The sequence below is a fragment of the Trypanosoma grayi genome, assembly GCF_000691245.1.
Source record: "Trypanosoma grayi strain ANR4 Tgr_401_V1, whole genome shotgun sequence".
NCBI classification, from domain to species: Eukaryota; Euglenozoa; class Kinetoplastea; order Trypanosomatida; family Trypanosomatidae; genus Trypanosoma; species Trypanosoma grayi.
In genome coordinates this window covers 395-15,247 of record NW_008826020.1, presented here as the reverse complement: position 1 = coordinate 15,247, position 14,853 = coordinate 395, and the positions used below count along the sequence as shown (strand labels likewise).

The window sequence follows — 14,853 nt, the reverse complement described above, 5'->3', positions numbered from 1 at the left end:
TTTTTTTTTTTCTTCTCTCTCCTTATCCGTCTCTCTCCGAGAGCGTCTTAATATGATGTGCGTTCTCCCTAAACGCGGCAAAGCAATTCACCAACCTCGTATTTGTTTGCGTGGCTTCTGCACGTCCTCCGCTTCCCTCAAGCTGCTTTCGCTCCCTCGTGGTAGGAACGGGAGGCAGCTGCGAATGGAATAGACAAGAGACGCAAGTCAAGCCAACAGCAAAAGAAGCAACAACCAACAAAGTAGTAAAACGCTTGCGTTCCTTTATTACTGCAGCGAGGTAACCCACAGAGAGAGAGAGAGAGAGAAACACAGACACACGCTTGAAAGAGATGCAATGACGCCGATGAACCTGTGAAAAGCGCCCGCTATTTGCCGCCTCAACAGAAGGAAACTATCTACACTTCGGCTTGCCCTTCTGCTTTTTTTTCCCTTCGCGCGTATGCGTGTGTGCTGGTGAAGGGTGGGTGCCTGCGCGTGCACCGGGAAGAAGGGAAGGGCGATTTCGAGGCCTGCGTGCCTCTGCGTAAACTTTGTATACTAAGGCCTTCGATGAGAGCCGCGCTCTATTGATGTATTCTTTTTGTTTTACCCCCTCGCCCGTCTTTCTTGTTCCTCTTTTCTGTTCACGTATTGGTAGTAGTAGTAGTAGTAGTAGTAGTAGTAGTGGTGGTGGGGGTGGTGGTAGTGATGGAGAGGGAATTAAACAGTCGTTGTTTTGCGGCGGGAAATCGAGTACAACAGAAGGAAGATGAACTGCTCCGCCCCGCTACCCCCTGCTGCAGTAACAGACGATGATGAGTTCTGCGGTGTTAGTGTGGTGCCGACAGCTGCTTGGCTCTCCGCTCCTTCTGGTGCCCCGTCGAGCGAGCACCGCCCTCAACTCGACCGCCGCAACGGTACAAGTCTGGCGTCACACACTGGCAAGCCCCAGTAGCAGCATACAAAAACAGGGAAAGAGGAAGAAGAACGAAAGGGAGGAGAGGCATGTCTACAGGCCAGCAGTGCAGAAAGGGTAACAGAGTGTTGCAGAGTAGCGAGCGAGAGAGAGAGAGAGAGAGACCGTGTGTGTGTGAGAGAGACAGGCAAACGTCACGCCAAAGAGAGGTTATTGCCAGGCGGCAGAAAAGAAGGATGCATGAAACGCAAGACCCACGTATTGGGGTGGTGCCACGACATTCGCCCCCCAACCCCTGTCGCTGACGCCTCACACTGCACCGTCTGCAGGGACTCACTGCTTCAACATTTCAAGCCACCGGGCATTCCACCAGTTACACTGAGGACATCCTAAACAACGTGGCAATGCCCGCACCACGCACATGGGAGAGAATACCGAAATTCTCAGCAACCAGAGAAGACCAAAAAACAAGAATAACCGAAAACGCCTATTAGCTGCCGCACTGCTAGGCTCTCATGTAAGAACTGTAGTAGTAGTAGTAGTAGTAGTAGTAGTAAACAGAAAAAAAAAACATCTGGCTCGCACAATGTATAATCGTTTTTTTTTTTTATATCTCGTCCACATATACATACACGCCCAGCAACGCAGCACATTGTCACCATGACGGCTCCCACACAGCCGTGAAGCTCTCAGTATACTCATCCACCAAGGCAGTCAGCACACACCAAAGCTGCTATCACTGCCTACGCCGTCAGACGGATCCTCACTGCTCTCGTCAGTCACCCCGTCCACGCTGCTGCCGCCGCCGCCGCCGTTGCTGTTGCTGCCGCTATCGCTGTCATTCCCCGTAGTCAGCTCAGCCCCACCTGTCGCACAGAGCACAGAGCTTGTAACGCCACTAGCAGCAACAGAAGTAGTATAAGAAGAGCCAGTTGATTGCGTTCTACCTCCGTGCCCAGAGGCAAACGATGAAAACAGGCTGATCTTCTTCTGCGCCAAGTGATACGCTTTGAGAGTGTTTTGCATCAGATACGCGACTGTCAGTGGGCCGACGCCGCCCGGCACAGGCGTCAGCGCAGCCGCCTTCGTACTCACCGACGCCTCATCAACGTCACCGCAGAGGCGCCGACGGCCTGGCAATTTCCCAACAGCAGCACTGCTACTGCCATCACTTATGGTGCTACTGCTGCTGCCGGAACCGTCCATGCTAGTGTCCTCGTTGATGGCAACATCCAGCACAATAGCACCACTCTTTACAAAGTCCGCCGTCACCACCCGTGGGATGCCGAGCGCTGTTACAAGAATGTCAGCCTGCCGGCTCATCTCCCTCACCGCATCAAGACCGTTGGAGCGGCTGCAGAGCGTCACCGTAATGTTGCTCTCCTTCTGGAGCAGCGCAGCGGTCGGGATGCCCACAACCATGCTTGTGTTAATGATCACAGCGTGCAGACTCCGCCGCGGGCCCAGCGCTGCGCCTGCTGGCACGGTAGTTTTCGCCAAGTACGAGAAGAGCAGTGCACGAACCGCCATCGCGGTGCAAGGAATGAAGCAACGCCCCTCCACCAGGCGGCGTGACACCAGTGAGTCGGCCCCCGCCGCCGCGAAGTCCGCGTGAAGAGCGTCTGCGTAGATGGGGTTCTCGTGCAGAAAGAGGTTGCCCGCGTTGAGTGGGTGCAGACCATCCACGTCCTTGCTCGGGTGAATGCACAGCAGCGCCGGACACGCGCGAAGGTGAGGCGGCAACGGCAGCTGTAACAACACACCGTCAACTGAATCATCGCCGCTGACGCACTGCAGTTCGTGGTGTAGCTGGTGCTGCGGAGCCGCCACGGGCAGCTGGTGGAGTTGGAAGCGGATGCCACACTTCTCTGCAACCCGCTGCTTCATCGCGATATACCGCATAGAGTCCGGGCGGCTGCCAACAACCACAACCGCTAGGCATGGCGGTCGTCGCAGGAGCGGCATCTCCTGCTTGATGCGCGCCAGCACCGCATTGCTGAGACAGCGCCCACTTAGGACATCTGCCTTCATTCTTTGTTGTTATCGGTCTATCCCTTTTCTGTCCTCAAGGGGTCCTCCCTAATCCGTATGCTTCCTGCAGCACACGTCCCCCTTTTTTACTCTGGCTTCCCCCTGCGTTTCTGTCGACCGAAACTGCAACTGCAAGAAGAGGTAAAACTCAGACGCAAACAAAACACAACCTGGGATTACCCCTGGACCCAACCAGAAGGGAATTTTTCTCGTGTTCTAAAGCATAAAAAAAAGGGGAGAGGGTATTTTAAGCAAAGTCTGCCAACGGAGAGGTTTAGCCTTGTCATGTTGGAAAGGGCAGAAGCAACAGGACAGCCTTTTCCTCCTGGCTCAGTGACTGCAGACGGGAACAAACCGTCGCCCAGTCGGGAAGGCTCGCACCACTGGGGTGCGTGTTGCCATGTGGATCCGCAAAGAGTTCCGCCACGGCGGTTCGAAGCTCCTGCAGGTATGTGGCACGGTGCGGCAGCTGGCCCCAAATGCGCAGGGCACGTTTTACGCGAAGTACGTCTCCTACAGTTCTGTTGTTAGTGTCCCCGCTCGCTGCATCTTTAGAAAATAGAGAGGAGGACATCTCCTGATCTTCTTGTTGCTGCTGTGCGAGGAACGCCTCCCACTGCATCTTCTGTCGTCGCAATTCCAAAACAGTCGCCTCCGCCTCTTTCTGTTGGTTGCAGAGGTCTTGCAACTGCACCTGCAGCTGCAGCGATTCCGCATTTGTGTGTGCTAGGCGCGCCACTGATGCGTCACGCGCTGCGTAGACCTTCTCCTGCTCACTCCTCGCCTTGGCCTCGGTTTGCCGCAGTTCGTCTAGGAGACGGCGACGCTGTTCCGCCTCACGCTGCATGTCGGCAATCACCTGGAGAAAGTGCTGCGCCTCAGTGGGGAGCACCGCGGCGTCCTCCATCACGGGCGTCGTGATGGAAGCATTCATGTCTTCGCCTGTCCACAGTACGCGTAAATGAGTAGAAAAGAGAGAGAGAGAAAGAGACACAACTTGTGTGTGAGTATGAGAACGCAGCAGCGATACAAAAAAAAAAACGTAGAAAGACTTTTCAACGCCAGTCTATCCAAAGGCGCAACACAACGCTGCATGGCCGACGCAAAGAAGAACACAGTCCGTTAGCAGCAGCAGCAGTGGGGCATGAGGAGCAATTGTACATTTTCGTGGCTAGCACCAACACGCGCAACGGAGCACAGCACCACGTGCCCGAAAAAAAAAAAAAAGCATGCATCACTCATCAGCGCCTGCCCCACTCTCTGACTTCGTAGTGGGAGTTGCGGACCCCCTCGCCGCGGCAGAAAAAAGGGCAATCCTGCACCGACAAAAATGGGCACTTCCCCAGCACGCCTAGGTTCTCAAACACCACAACGAATGGACGCAGAACTGGTATCTCGCGCGCCTCTCGCATTTCGGCACGTTCAATGAACTTACGACGGCATTCCTCCCCGTGCAATAGTACCTCCATCGCCCGCTTGAAGCGCATGGCCGCACCCGTCATCCACTCCACAAGCTGCTTCGCGTCCCGTAAACGTCGCTCGTAGCTAATGATCGATTGGCGCGCCTCCCACTCGTCTTGTATGAGGCGTTCAGAATTATCCGCAAACCTGCACTCAAGCCACGGAACCATCAGTTTTCGCTGCCGCTCTGCTGACGCCTCCATTCTTTCCCGAAACGCTACAAAGGAGGTAATGCTTTCCACACTTGACTCTGCTTGGCGCACTAAGCTCTTAAAGGCATCTTCCTCCATCTTAAGAAGCTCCTTATATTTCCTTCGCTGCAGCACAACGAGTCGACGCAGCTTTTCCATCAATCCTGCTGCTGCTTCCGCATCCTCAACGGTACGGAGACTTTCTAACCGCTGCGCCACATTACCGCTGCCAGCCCGGGCACCGCCGGAAATAGATGTCCGCACCATTGAGACACGCGGGAGCGGCTCCCTTGTGCTGGAGCTCAGCAGTGGGTGCACGGTGGTAGTCCAAGGCGTGCTCATCGTGTCATCAGAGGTCATATGCAGCATAGGCAGCTTCATCTGTACCAACTTCCGCATCAGTGATCCACTTTTTGCGTGAGCTGCTGCTGCTGCTGCAGCCTGATCAGCCTCCCACCCGGACATTCCCTAGACCTTTTATGTAGCCGTTGATCTGTTGCGGAGACCGCCTTATAACTGGGGAGCACTAAGCATTAGGTGGGAGATGATGGGGAAACGAAATAAAAATGCGGGTCGTTCTCACAACGTGTAGACGTATATAAATCCATGTGCGTGCGTGTATGCATTCGCATATCTTCGAAGCACGTTGGAGTAGCTATAGCAGAGAGACAGAAACGCATTCACATGCGCTTAAGGACATATTTTCTAAACGCTCTACAAATAAATATGTATAGATTGAGAGAAATGCATTTAAAACCATATGCACACCGGCATATGTATATGCATATATATATATATATATGTATGGCTGTCGCGACGTCGTCCGCGCGCTTTGCCACACTACCCCGACAAGGAACTTTTCGCCAGCATCACTCCACGCATCCCCCACTCCGCCTACTAGCACCCCATCGAAGGCAGCAGCAGCTCACAGAAGCTCTCCACATCCACCGTGTCGCATGAGGCGGTGGCAGACGCACTGCGGAGAATAGACTCCGCTACGCCGGCAGCCGCAGCTGCGCCCGTCATGCTCCTCCCCGCCTCCACGAGCGCCGCCTTCGACACCACCCGCTGCGCTCCAAACACGGAGGCGAACACGCCGCGCAGGCACGCCCGCACCATCCGCAGACGCCGCTCGGGGGAGGCCCACAGCGCATCCACCACGGCAAGAACCTCCGAAAGCGTCACGCGACGCTTCGGCGACCACGGCTGTCCAACCGCCACAGCGAATGCATCACGTATCTCACGCAAACTAAGCGCAGTCGTCGTCCCCTCAGAGGGGAAGAGGGCGTAAAGAATGGGGCGAAGCTGGACACATTCGATGCGGCCAAACTCGTCGTCGTCCCAGGCGATAAAAAGCAGCGACGCCTGCTGCTTCTTTAGCTCCAGCAACGACAACGACGAGAATTCCATCATGGTCCCATTTGCAGAGCCGCTGCACATCTCTCCTTGTGCCTATGACCGCTGCCAGCGATATAGTTCTGCCACGGTCACACCACACTTTGTTTTGTCCCCCCCCACACCGCCACCGAAAAAAGAAATAAAGAAAAAAACACACACGAGCAATGGAAAGACGCTGACAGCAAGAAGCCGGTCTACTCCAGCGGTTACAAGTCAAGCATGTATCTTACAGCAGACAAAACAGAAACACAGACAGATATGCCACAATTCTTTTTTTTTTCTGTTGGTCACTTCGATTCTTTCATTTTTTTTTCTTCATGTGGTGCGTGTATGTGTGGACCCCCCATTTTTTCTCTTATTCTTCAACCGCTATGCCGCCAACGGCGTTCCTTTCGTTTCTCTCCGTGTATCCGGTCGTCTCTTATGTCGCGGAGCCATTTCCCCACATGTTACCGAAAGGGAAGCCCTCCTCTCTCTCTCTCTCTGTTCCTCGCCCTTTCTCTTCACACACACACACACACACACACATATACACGGGCAGACACAGTCACGCCTGCGAAGTTAACCACCTCACACCCACTCAAGCCGCCACGCCCGTCGCCCGCACCTGCATCCACGATGCCAGCAGCCGCTGCTCTGTGGTGTCAAGGACGTTCGTCCAGACACGAGCCACGTACGACGCGCACTGTGCATTCGCCGCGGCAATCAGAATGCGTCCAGTAGCGGTTGCCTCCAGTGCGCGCGACACCTCAAGCTCACTTGCTCCATCGTGGAAAATCTTCAACAAGGCCTCTCCGTCATGCCGCTTCGCCCGACGCACAATCTGCGTCAGGAGGTCCTCGCGCAGTTCCTCCTCAACCAAGCAGGCGACCAGTGTTGCAGAGACCCACGCATCCGGTGACTGCAGTTTCAGTAGTCGCTGTACAATTTCGGCGGGGCCCAACTCCACATTTTTGGTCTCTGGCAGTAGATGCGCCTTCTGTGCCGCCACCACCTCGTCGTCAAGTCGTAGAGCATAGTACGAGCTGCTGGTCGGAGCGCCCGCGGCGACCCATGCCAATTTTGCCATGGAAAGACAAAGCGAGCGGTGTGTCACGAGGTCGTCACCGTAGGCAAGATACGACGGAGACCACACACCTTCATCGACCAGCGCCTGGAATGCTGTTGGTTTCACCAGCCACGCCAACTGCGGTGCATCTCGCATGAGAAACGTGTCGCGTGCTACGGCTGCTGCATCATACTCTGGCAGTAGCTCCGGTAACAACTGTAGTTCCCATTCTCGGCGCTGTGACAGTAGCGCATGAAGGGCGATGTTGTACATCTCAGGGTTGCGCTGACAAAAGGTGCCTAACTTCTCATACTTTCGCCTTTCTTGCAGAGGGTCCTCTACTGGCTCTGCAAGACAGAGGGCAACCAGGACGTCACTCACCGTGAACTCCAGCGCTAGCTCCTCACACAGGTGCAGCACTGTGGCACCAAGCGTCGCATCTGTCGAGGGGCGCGGGACGCCAAACGGGTAGCCGAGAGGCTCGTGCAGGAATGGCTCGCGGAAAAGTGTGCACTTCATGGCGTTAGCGTAGAAGGCAGGGCCGCCCTGTGAGTGGTTGCGGAAAGAGAAGTGGATAATGAAAGCAAGAAGATCAAGCAGACGCAGCTGATCTGCCAGGGAAACGGTCCACGCTGAAGACGCCGCGTTCTCCGGGGCAGGACTTGACGCTGCTTCGATTGTGGTGGCATTATTTATTACAGAAGATCCCACGACTTCGGCCAATGCATTGGACAGAGTTGTACACGCGCTCGCCACCTGGAGTTGGATTCCGTAGTCCTCCAATTCCGCGCTTGTCCACTGCATTATACGAACGTTGCGAGGTGTGGCGTAGAACTGTGCCATGTCTTCACGTGACTCGTCGACAGCACGTGCAACGAGAACAAAAATTGTGGCTACAGCCATCGCCTCTTCAAATTTAGTGCGATGATCCACCAGCACACTACGCTGCGTCTCACAGAAGTGCTCACCGAGAACCTTTAACAGCATACTGATATGGCTCGGTTCCCCAAAGACAATTTCCGCCGCTGTGGCCCGTGCATTCGCCGAAGGTGTGGATGTGGGTTCACAACGAATGCGATCCGCAACTTGGATTACGGCCTTACGCAACAGCTGCTGGCACTGCTCGCGCTCAATCGAGCTTCGTGCTAAACGAAGGTACGTTTCCACTGAGGATCCGGCGCCTTGCTGTTGTAGCTCAGTTGCGGTAGCGCGGCGGTAAAGCGGTGTTAGCACATCAAATTCAACGTCAGTAGTAGTGGACAACGGATAGGAACTGTCGTTCTGCAGGCGTCGAATCGCTACCATGGCAAGTAGAGCTTCCTGCATTGACAGCAGCCGCGCAATTGTCTGAGGCTGAAGAAGCGGCCCGATTTCATTATGCAGAAGCACTGTCAAAAGGAAGCGGCGGTGCTCCTGCTGCCGCTGCACAAGGCTGTGCGTCACGTGCATCACCATGTTCTCATCCTCCACATTGAGGTCCGCACGTGCCCAATTGCCCTCGTGTGGCACCTGATGCGAGCAAATGGCCTCACTTGCCTCCAGCACCGCTGAATCAAGAGACATTTTGGCGTCAATGTGAAGCGTTTGAAGAATGCCATTAACATGTTGTGCCATATCCGCGAGGACCTCGCGTTTGCCCGTGAAGTGGGACCTGTGGCACGCGTCACGAGATTTGTGCTGCTCTGTACTGATATTACTGGTAGGTTCTATCATCGCACCCTCAGCGCGGATGACGGATTCCACGGGCCCGTTAATGTCTATAGTCACAATCCGGCCGTCCGACAGAAGTGAACTGCCGAGTGGCCGCTCCACGCCGCGCAGCATGTGAACATCTTCACTGGAGCACGGACTTCGTACGCCCACGCGGGTGTTAAGACGCACGCAGAAGTGCCCTGCAAGCACCGTCACCACGTGACGTGCTTCATCAAGGTAAACCTTCGTGTGTTGCAGAGGACTGCTAAACACTGTTTTGGCCAGCGATCCAATGGACTGCATGCTCAATGTCTGTCGCACCGCACCATTATTGGTATCCAGCATCACGAGCTCCAAGCTTGCCTCGTGCCCACCGCACGGCACCATATACACCAGACAGCAGAGCTGCGACGCGCTTTCGTCAAAGGCCACCACACGGCACTGGTGCTGCAGCATCGCAGAAATGTTCGTCGCCCACTTGGCACGGACACGACGATCGCCCGCATGACGGCAGTGCAGTGGGCCAAATTCGAGTAAGAAGACCTCCGAAGCGGCGTTGATGGCCCACAGTTGCGTTGCATTGGCTGCGCGGAAGCGCAGCAACGTAATTTCGTGTCCACTATCTGCGCCTCCGCTGCTGCAGTATTGGTTATTGGCGGTGCTGTTCTCCTTCGCCGCCGCCCCCGCCCCCGCCCACCCTGGCAACCATGCGCGCCACCACGCCCCCATCGATGACGACAGCGGCGATGTGCGCACCGAAACCCGGCATTCCGCGCGATCAAAGTCCGCAACGACGCGCTCGCCATCTACCTTGATCGCGACGAGCACTGCACCTGCAGCGGTCCCCACTGCCGTGAGCATAGCGTCACCTTCTCGGCGGCATGCGAAGGCTGACACGGAAATGGCGTCGTCCTCGCTGTAGAAGCGGAACTCGACCGAATGGTCAAGGCTGGAGACGGCACCGTAGTCAGTGCAGAACGCCAGCGATTCCTCATCGGAGTCAAGCTCCGCCACAAAGAGTGGGAGCCCCTCGTCCTCAGTGAAGGTGGGGATCTGCGCCATGCGGGGGGCTGTGCGCTGCCAGAACGGTTTCCTCATGTTCCACACACGCAGCAGGCGCGTGTTTTCGTCAACGATCCAGCAGCTGTATGCCCCAATGCCCGAGAGAAACACGGACGGACGAATCGTCATGCTCCCCATGCGTATCTCCGCGTCGGCGATCGACGTCGGCCGCACACGCTCCCCCCCTATTGAAGTAAATGAGTTTGCCGCCACGACCGCTGGAGCTGTTAATGGAGTTGTCTCGCTGAGCGTCTCGGTGCTGCTCAGTGGCGAGCGCTGCGTCCTGGCGACCTTCGCAGGTGGAAGGAAAGCGAACATCCGACCACGTCACTCACCCGGATGTGAACTCCCACAGACTTTTTTGTGATGTTTCTCTTCGACGTGAAGGAAAGGCAAAAAAAAAAAAATGAGAGAAAAGACACACAAAACTGTTTCCGGCAGCTGTCGTCTTGGCGGGGGGGAGAGAGAAGAGGGAATAGAACGTAAATTATGTCACGTTCCTCCCCCAAACCAGTGCGCCTCTTAACCTTCTCAAAGCAGGGGCTAAGCCGTCCCAAAAACCCACATGCAGCATCCGTTGATGCTCAGCATTTTCGGGGCCTTGTTCTGTCTATGCGAGGAATCTATAGTCGTAGTTCGAGTAACAAGGGGGGAAAAAATTCAGCCTTGAAAGTCACTAATTACCGTTTCTCCGCTGGGTCCTGACTCATCTCCAGCAGCATGCGCTGCATCGGCTGCACCCACTTCTGGTCCATGTGGCGATGCAACAGCATCTCCTGCAGCTTCGGTGGGTCCTCGACGGGGTCGAAGCTCACGACCTCGTCCCACTCTAGCGGGCAGCACAGCGACGCCGTGCCGGGGTGCACGCAGAACGGCAGCTTCAGCAGATGGTCTCGCCGCGTACTAACATGCTCATCCAGACGCGGGTACATAATAAGGATCTGTGCTGCCGCCGTCACATTGGCCGCCGCATCGCCAAGGGCCCGAAGCACGTAGCCCCAGTCGAGCACGTTGCCCTCTTGAAAAGGCACCTGCTGCAGGAACCGCTGCTCCACATCTCGGCGGGAGCCCGATTTTAGCGCCGCAACAATCGCCCCGTACACAACGCTGGCACCCTTCGGGTGCAACACGTTGTTGGGGTTCTCCGGGGACGAGTTGAGGAACAACTCTGTGAAGGCGGGGTCAATTACGCTGAGCTGCACGTGACGGATGGTAGGGTGGATCGGCCTGCCGTTCACAAAGTCGGCCACCACCGCGTGGCGCGATGCCTTCGGGGCAACCACAGTCATGTACCCCACCAGTGCGGTACGTTCATCATCGTGCATCTTGCACGCACGCTTGTCGCACACCCACAGGTGGATGCCGCGACGGCCAGAGAAAACAGGCAAGATGTAGTGGAACCCGAAATCCTCCTCTAGCACAGTTCGCAGCACATGGGCCGCACACGCCATCCAAGCCCAGCAGTAGCGGCAAATCGACTTACCACTGCAGCAGGAGCGTACACTATCATAGTCACTCATGTCAATATCAAACACGAGCTCGCGTTCCACTGGGAGAATGCTTGCCACGCTCTGCTTCTGATTCGGCCGTATTGTGTACACCGCGCCCACATCAATCTTCTCAGGGTAGCACCGAATAAGTTCACGGCGCAATTCAGCTGCGCTACTGTAGCTGCGAAATCGGGAGAATATGTCCCCAAGTAGCGTGAAACAGAACTCCCGCCGTGCGAGGTAACCATCCGCGACAGCATTTCTCTGCTCTTTTTGTACGACGTCGTCTGGTGACAGTGACGATGTGGACAACGAAGCCGCTGTCGGGTATGTATTGGATGCCGCTGCTTTGTCTACGACAGAGAGATTGTATGACAACCACCGCACCACAAGATCCACGGGGTACACAAATTCGTAGAACTCCCGCAGCGACACCTCATCTAGCAAGCCACCCATCACACCTCTGCTGTCATCCACAGAAGCAGAAAGTACATGCATGTACGCATATGCAAATAAATCATACACAGAAAACATCAAAAAAACACGAAACACAAGTAGCAGAATACCACAGCAGCAAGAACAGTAGAGTGGAAGGCAGACAAGGACACCGTTAGCCTGACAGATGCCTCTTCACCTTACAAACTTGCACACATACACTCGCACACGGAGTGTGAAAACTACGGATAAAACATACGCAAAACCATCAATGTGTGTTTTACATTTCGCCTGTTCAAAAACCTGAAGCCAACAATCCACAGGAGTTTGTCACCGGAAGCGGATGGGTGACAGCTTCGGCTGCTGCCGCACCGCACTACTCGACTCCGACATAACCTCATTTGCCAATGCTTTACGGTAATGCAGCCACTTGCGCTGACGCTCGTACTGTACCTCAATGTCCTCACAGGATGGATACCCCCTCGCAAACTCTTTCAGCTGCGCGTAAACACGGTTGCCAAAGAGATCACGACAGCGATCATAAGTCAACATAAGTATCACACAGGGGCACTTTGTATACACCGTAGCCTGACGCTTCATCGGAAGCGACGGGAACACGTCCTTGTTGAGGCTCGCAGAGGCACCCTCGCTTGCCGTGTCGCCTTCTCTCGGCGAGTGTGGTGCAGAGCGCCACGCCGCTTCGCCCTCTAACGCGGCGATGTCGACCGGTGCGCGGAGGGCGGTGTGGAGCGTGTTGTGCCAGTACGCGCCAGACCAAACAGAAACAACGTCGGGCTTCCAATCAACGCAATGATTCAGAAGACCCAACTCGCCAAAGAACTCACCTTCGCGCAGCGTCACAAGTTCCATCAACTTCGCCGGCAGCGCTGGCGATGACGGCGACGAATTCGTCGGTGATTGTCGATTGTTCGCTTCGGCGCGCCGCAACGGTGATCGGCGACGCAGCGGCGTAACAGAAGCTCTGGATGAATGGGACACTTTTTGGTCTTGTTCCTGCCGCTTCTGCTGCTGTCTTTCATGCTGGCGGTGGAGTGGCACCTTGCGCACCACTATGCATTGGCCCTCCTTGATGAAGTACATGGCGTCGGAATCGTCTCCCTGATCAACAATTACTTGGCGCCACGAAACACGCAACGGCACAAGCGCCCGCGCACACTCCTCAAACTCTTCCTGCGTCCAGTGCGTAAACACCTTCGCACGGAGCTGCCGTCGCAGGAAAGTCACCTGCGACCCAACAAGTCGCTTCTCAAGGCGGCCAATCACGCGGTCCAGCGCGAGATCTGCATCGCGCATCAGGCGCAGCAGCATGCAGTCCGCGTCCGTTTCGTAGCGTGAGCCCGGCGGTAGGGCTGTCACAGTCACAGGCATTGCAAACATTTCGTAAGGCTCTACAAAAGCATCCACGGCGGTGCGCAGCGACGGAATGCGAAGCACAACACGGCCGCGAAGTAGCACATAGACGTACTGCGCTATTGGCTGTTCCTCGCTCATCAGACGATCGCGGGTCTCTTTCTTCCCCTGTGTAGGTGCCTCATCCACTGCGTCGGCGTCAACGAGAAGGTCAGGCCTGCTGTAATCCGGGTCACATAGCATCAATGCCGAGGAACCAGGCGAGATGTTGGTGGGGGGCAATGCAAAGGGCGGCTTCCCAGCTAGTGTCTCATTGGAGTGTAGCTGTACAACCTCCATGTGCGAGCAGATCACCTCAAGGTCACCTTCGGAAAGGGGCTGCAGCACAGGAATGCGTCGCAGCATCTTAAGCGACAGCGTCTTACTCTCCTCGCTGCGGTACACAAAAGGCAGCTCAAGGCTGCGCTCCACGCGATCCCACAACTCGTACTCTTGATGCAGTTGCTCTGAGAAGCGCGCGAGAGCATCGGGTGGTTTCACGTTCTTCGGTTTAGTTCGCACCGGTGAGGGTGACACAAGGTGTTGCTGCTCCAGATCCAGATCCAGATCTATATCCATATCCAAACCCCCCTGCAAATACTCCGGCGGCACTTCAGACTCCTCAAGCGCCTCCTTGGCCTCCGCGAGCTCCAGAGCCTCAGCTAGGAAACGCCGCTCCCCAGGGGTTAGGATATTCACCACGCTCATGGTGCAAAACCCTACTCACGCACACACTTAACTTACAGACCAAAAAAAAATCAAGACAAAAGGTTTGCAACACACAATAGAAACGGCAGGCAAATACAAAAACAAAGCACACAACATCACCGTAAATGTAAACATATTTATTTACATAAAGGACACACAGAATTCCACAAAACAGCAGATGCAGATAATTCCGTCCACCGCACCGCCTACCCAGCCACAAGGCTCACCCGACAGCTTCACTCTCACCTGCGACAGTGGGACGACCCACGATGCCCGCGCATCGCATCATGCATCAGCGCAGAGAACACCAAAAAAACTTGGAGCAGAATCCAAACGACACTATTTCTTCTTGCCGTAAAAATATCGTTTACATCCCCAAGAAAAAAAAAGGGCCCTCATCCGTTCAACAAAACAAAAAAAAAAATAATTGGCACGGAAAACAGAATTTAATCCGCACACAGAAAAATTTAAATCGCTAGTCGCAGTAAAAGATGCCTGAAGAAAAAAAAAACCGGTCACCTCTCAGTCACCGGAACACAGCACAGCCAACCATAACATCAACGGTTCCTCACCACCCAACGCTCAAGCGCAAAATCCCGCACCCGGACTGAACGCATCGAGTTCAAACCACTATCGCCACGGCAACCTGAAGTCGTCACAGCAACAACAGGAACCGCAGAATGTCGCTTTAACCTTTTCCACAACGAACGCTCATCCTCAGCAATAAGACATCGTTCATCCTCCTCACTTTGAAGCAACTCTTCAGCACAAAATAGAGCCTCTTCACGAATCGCTTCCTCCTTAAAACAAGAGTTCAAGCACCCCACTTCACAACAATACACAAAACCTAAACCAGGTTCCCCAGAGCGCAAAGCATCCTCAATCGCAGCGGAATCACCGCCAGCTGCCACCAACTCCGCAGTGTCGCCACACACACCGGGCACAGCATCCTCAATCGCAGCGGAATCACCGCCAGCCGCCACCAACTCCGCAGCGTCGCCACACACACCGGGCACAGCATCCTCGATC

General features: G+C 55.2%; 8 protein-coding genes across 8 annotated transcripts; all 8 read right to left on the bottom strand.

Annotated features, from left to right (window-relative positions):
* Positions 1-1,612: 1,612 nt before the first annotated feature.
* On the bottom strand, positions 1,613-2,929 carry DQ04_04011070 (putative methylenetetrahydrofolate dehydrogenase-like protein; the record flags this gene model as incomplete). Its single annotated transcript, XM_009313267.1, has 1 exon — positions 1,613-2,929. The coding sequence occupies one exon, from the start codon at positions 2,927-2,929 to the stop codon at positions 1,613-1,615; it is 1,317 nt and encodes a 438-aa protein (XP_009311542.1).
* Positions 2,930-3,212: 283 nt separating this feature from the next.
* Positions 3,213-3,863, bottom strand: DQ04_04011060 (hypothetical protein; the record flags this gene model as incomplete). The annotated part of the gene is made up of 1 exon (XM_009313266.1): positions 3,213-3,863. The coding sequence occupies one exon, from the start codon at positions 3,861-3,863 to the stop codon at positions 3,213-3,215; it is 651 nt and encodes a 216-aa protein (XP_009311541.1).
* A 307-nt stretch (positions 3,864-4,170) lies between these two features.
* On the bottom strand, positions 4,171-5,046 carry DQ04_04011050 (hypothetical protein; the record flags this gene model as incomplete). Its single annotated transcript, XM_009313265.1, has 1 exon — positions 4,171-5,046. One exon carries the CDS (start codon positions 5,044-5,046, stop codon positions 4,171-4,173), a length of 876 nt encoding a protein of 291 aa, XP_009311540.1.
* Positions 5,047-5,478: 432 nt separating this feature from the next.
* Positions 5,479-6,021, bottom strand: DQ04_04011040 (hypothetical protein; the record flags this gene model as incomplete). Its single annotated transcript, XM_009313264.1, has 1 exon — positions 5,479-6,021. One exon carries the CDS (start codon positions 6,019-6,021, stop codon positions 5,479-5,481), a length of 543 nt encoding a protein of 180 aa, XP_009311539.1.
* Positions 6,022-6,559: 538 nt separating this feature from the next.
* On the bottom strand, positions 6,560-10,099 carry DQ04_04011030 (hypothetical protein; the record flags this gene model as incomplete). Its single annotated transcript, XM_009313263.1, has 1 exon — positions 6,560-10,099. One exon carries the CDS (start codon positions 10,097-10,099, stop codon positions 6,560-6,562), a length of 3,540 nt encoding a protein of 1,179 aa, XP_009311538.1.
* Positions 10,100-10,461: 362 nt separating this feature from the next.
* Positions 10,462-11,769, bottom strand: DQ04_04011020 (DNA primase small subunit; the record flags this gene model as incomplete). The annotated part of the gene is made up of 1 exon (XM_009313262.1): positions 10,462-11,769. The coding sequence occupies one exon, from the start codon at positions 11,767-11,769 to the stop codon at positions 10,462-10,464; it is 1,308 nt and encodes a 435-aa protein (XP_009311537.1).
* A 267-nt stretch (positions 11,770-12,036) lies between these two features.
* On the bottom strand, positions 12,037-13,824 carry DQ04_04011010 (hypothetical protein; the record flags this gene model as incomplete). The annotated part of the gene is made up of 1 exon (XM_009313261.1): positions 12,037-13,824. One exon carries the CDS (start codon positions 13,822-13,824, stop codon positions 12,037-12,039), a length of 1,788 nt encoding a protein of 595 aa, XP_009311536.1.
* A 557-nt stretch (positions 13,825-14,381) lies between these two features.
* Positions 14,382-14,852, bottom strand: DQ04_04011000 (hypothetical protein; the record flags this gene model as incomplete). The annotated part of the gene is made up of 1 exon (XM_009313260.1): positions 14,382-14,852. A coding segment is annotated over one exon (471 nt), but the record flags the coding sequence as incomplete, so codon positions are not given.
* Position 14,853: the final 1 nt, after the last annotated feature.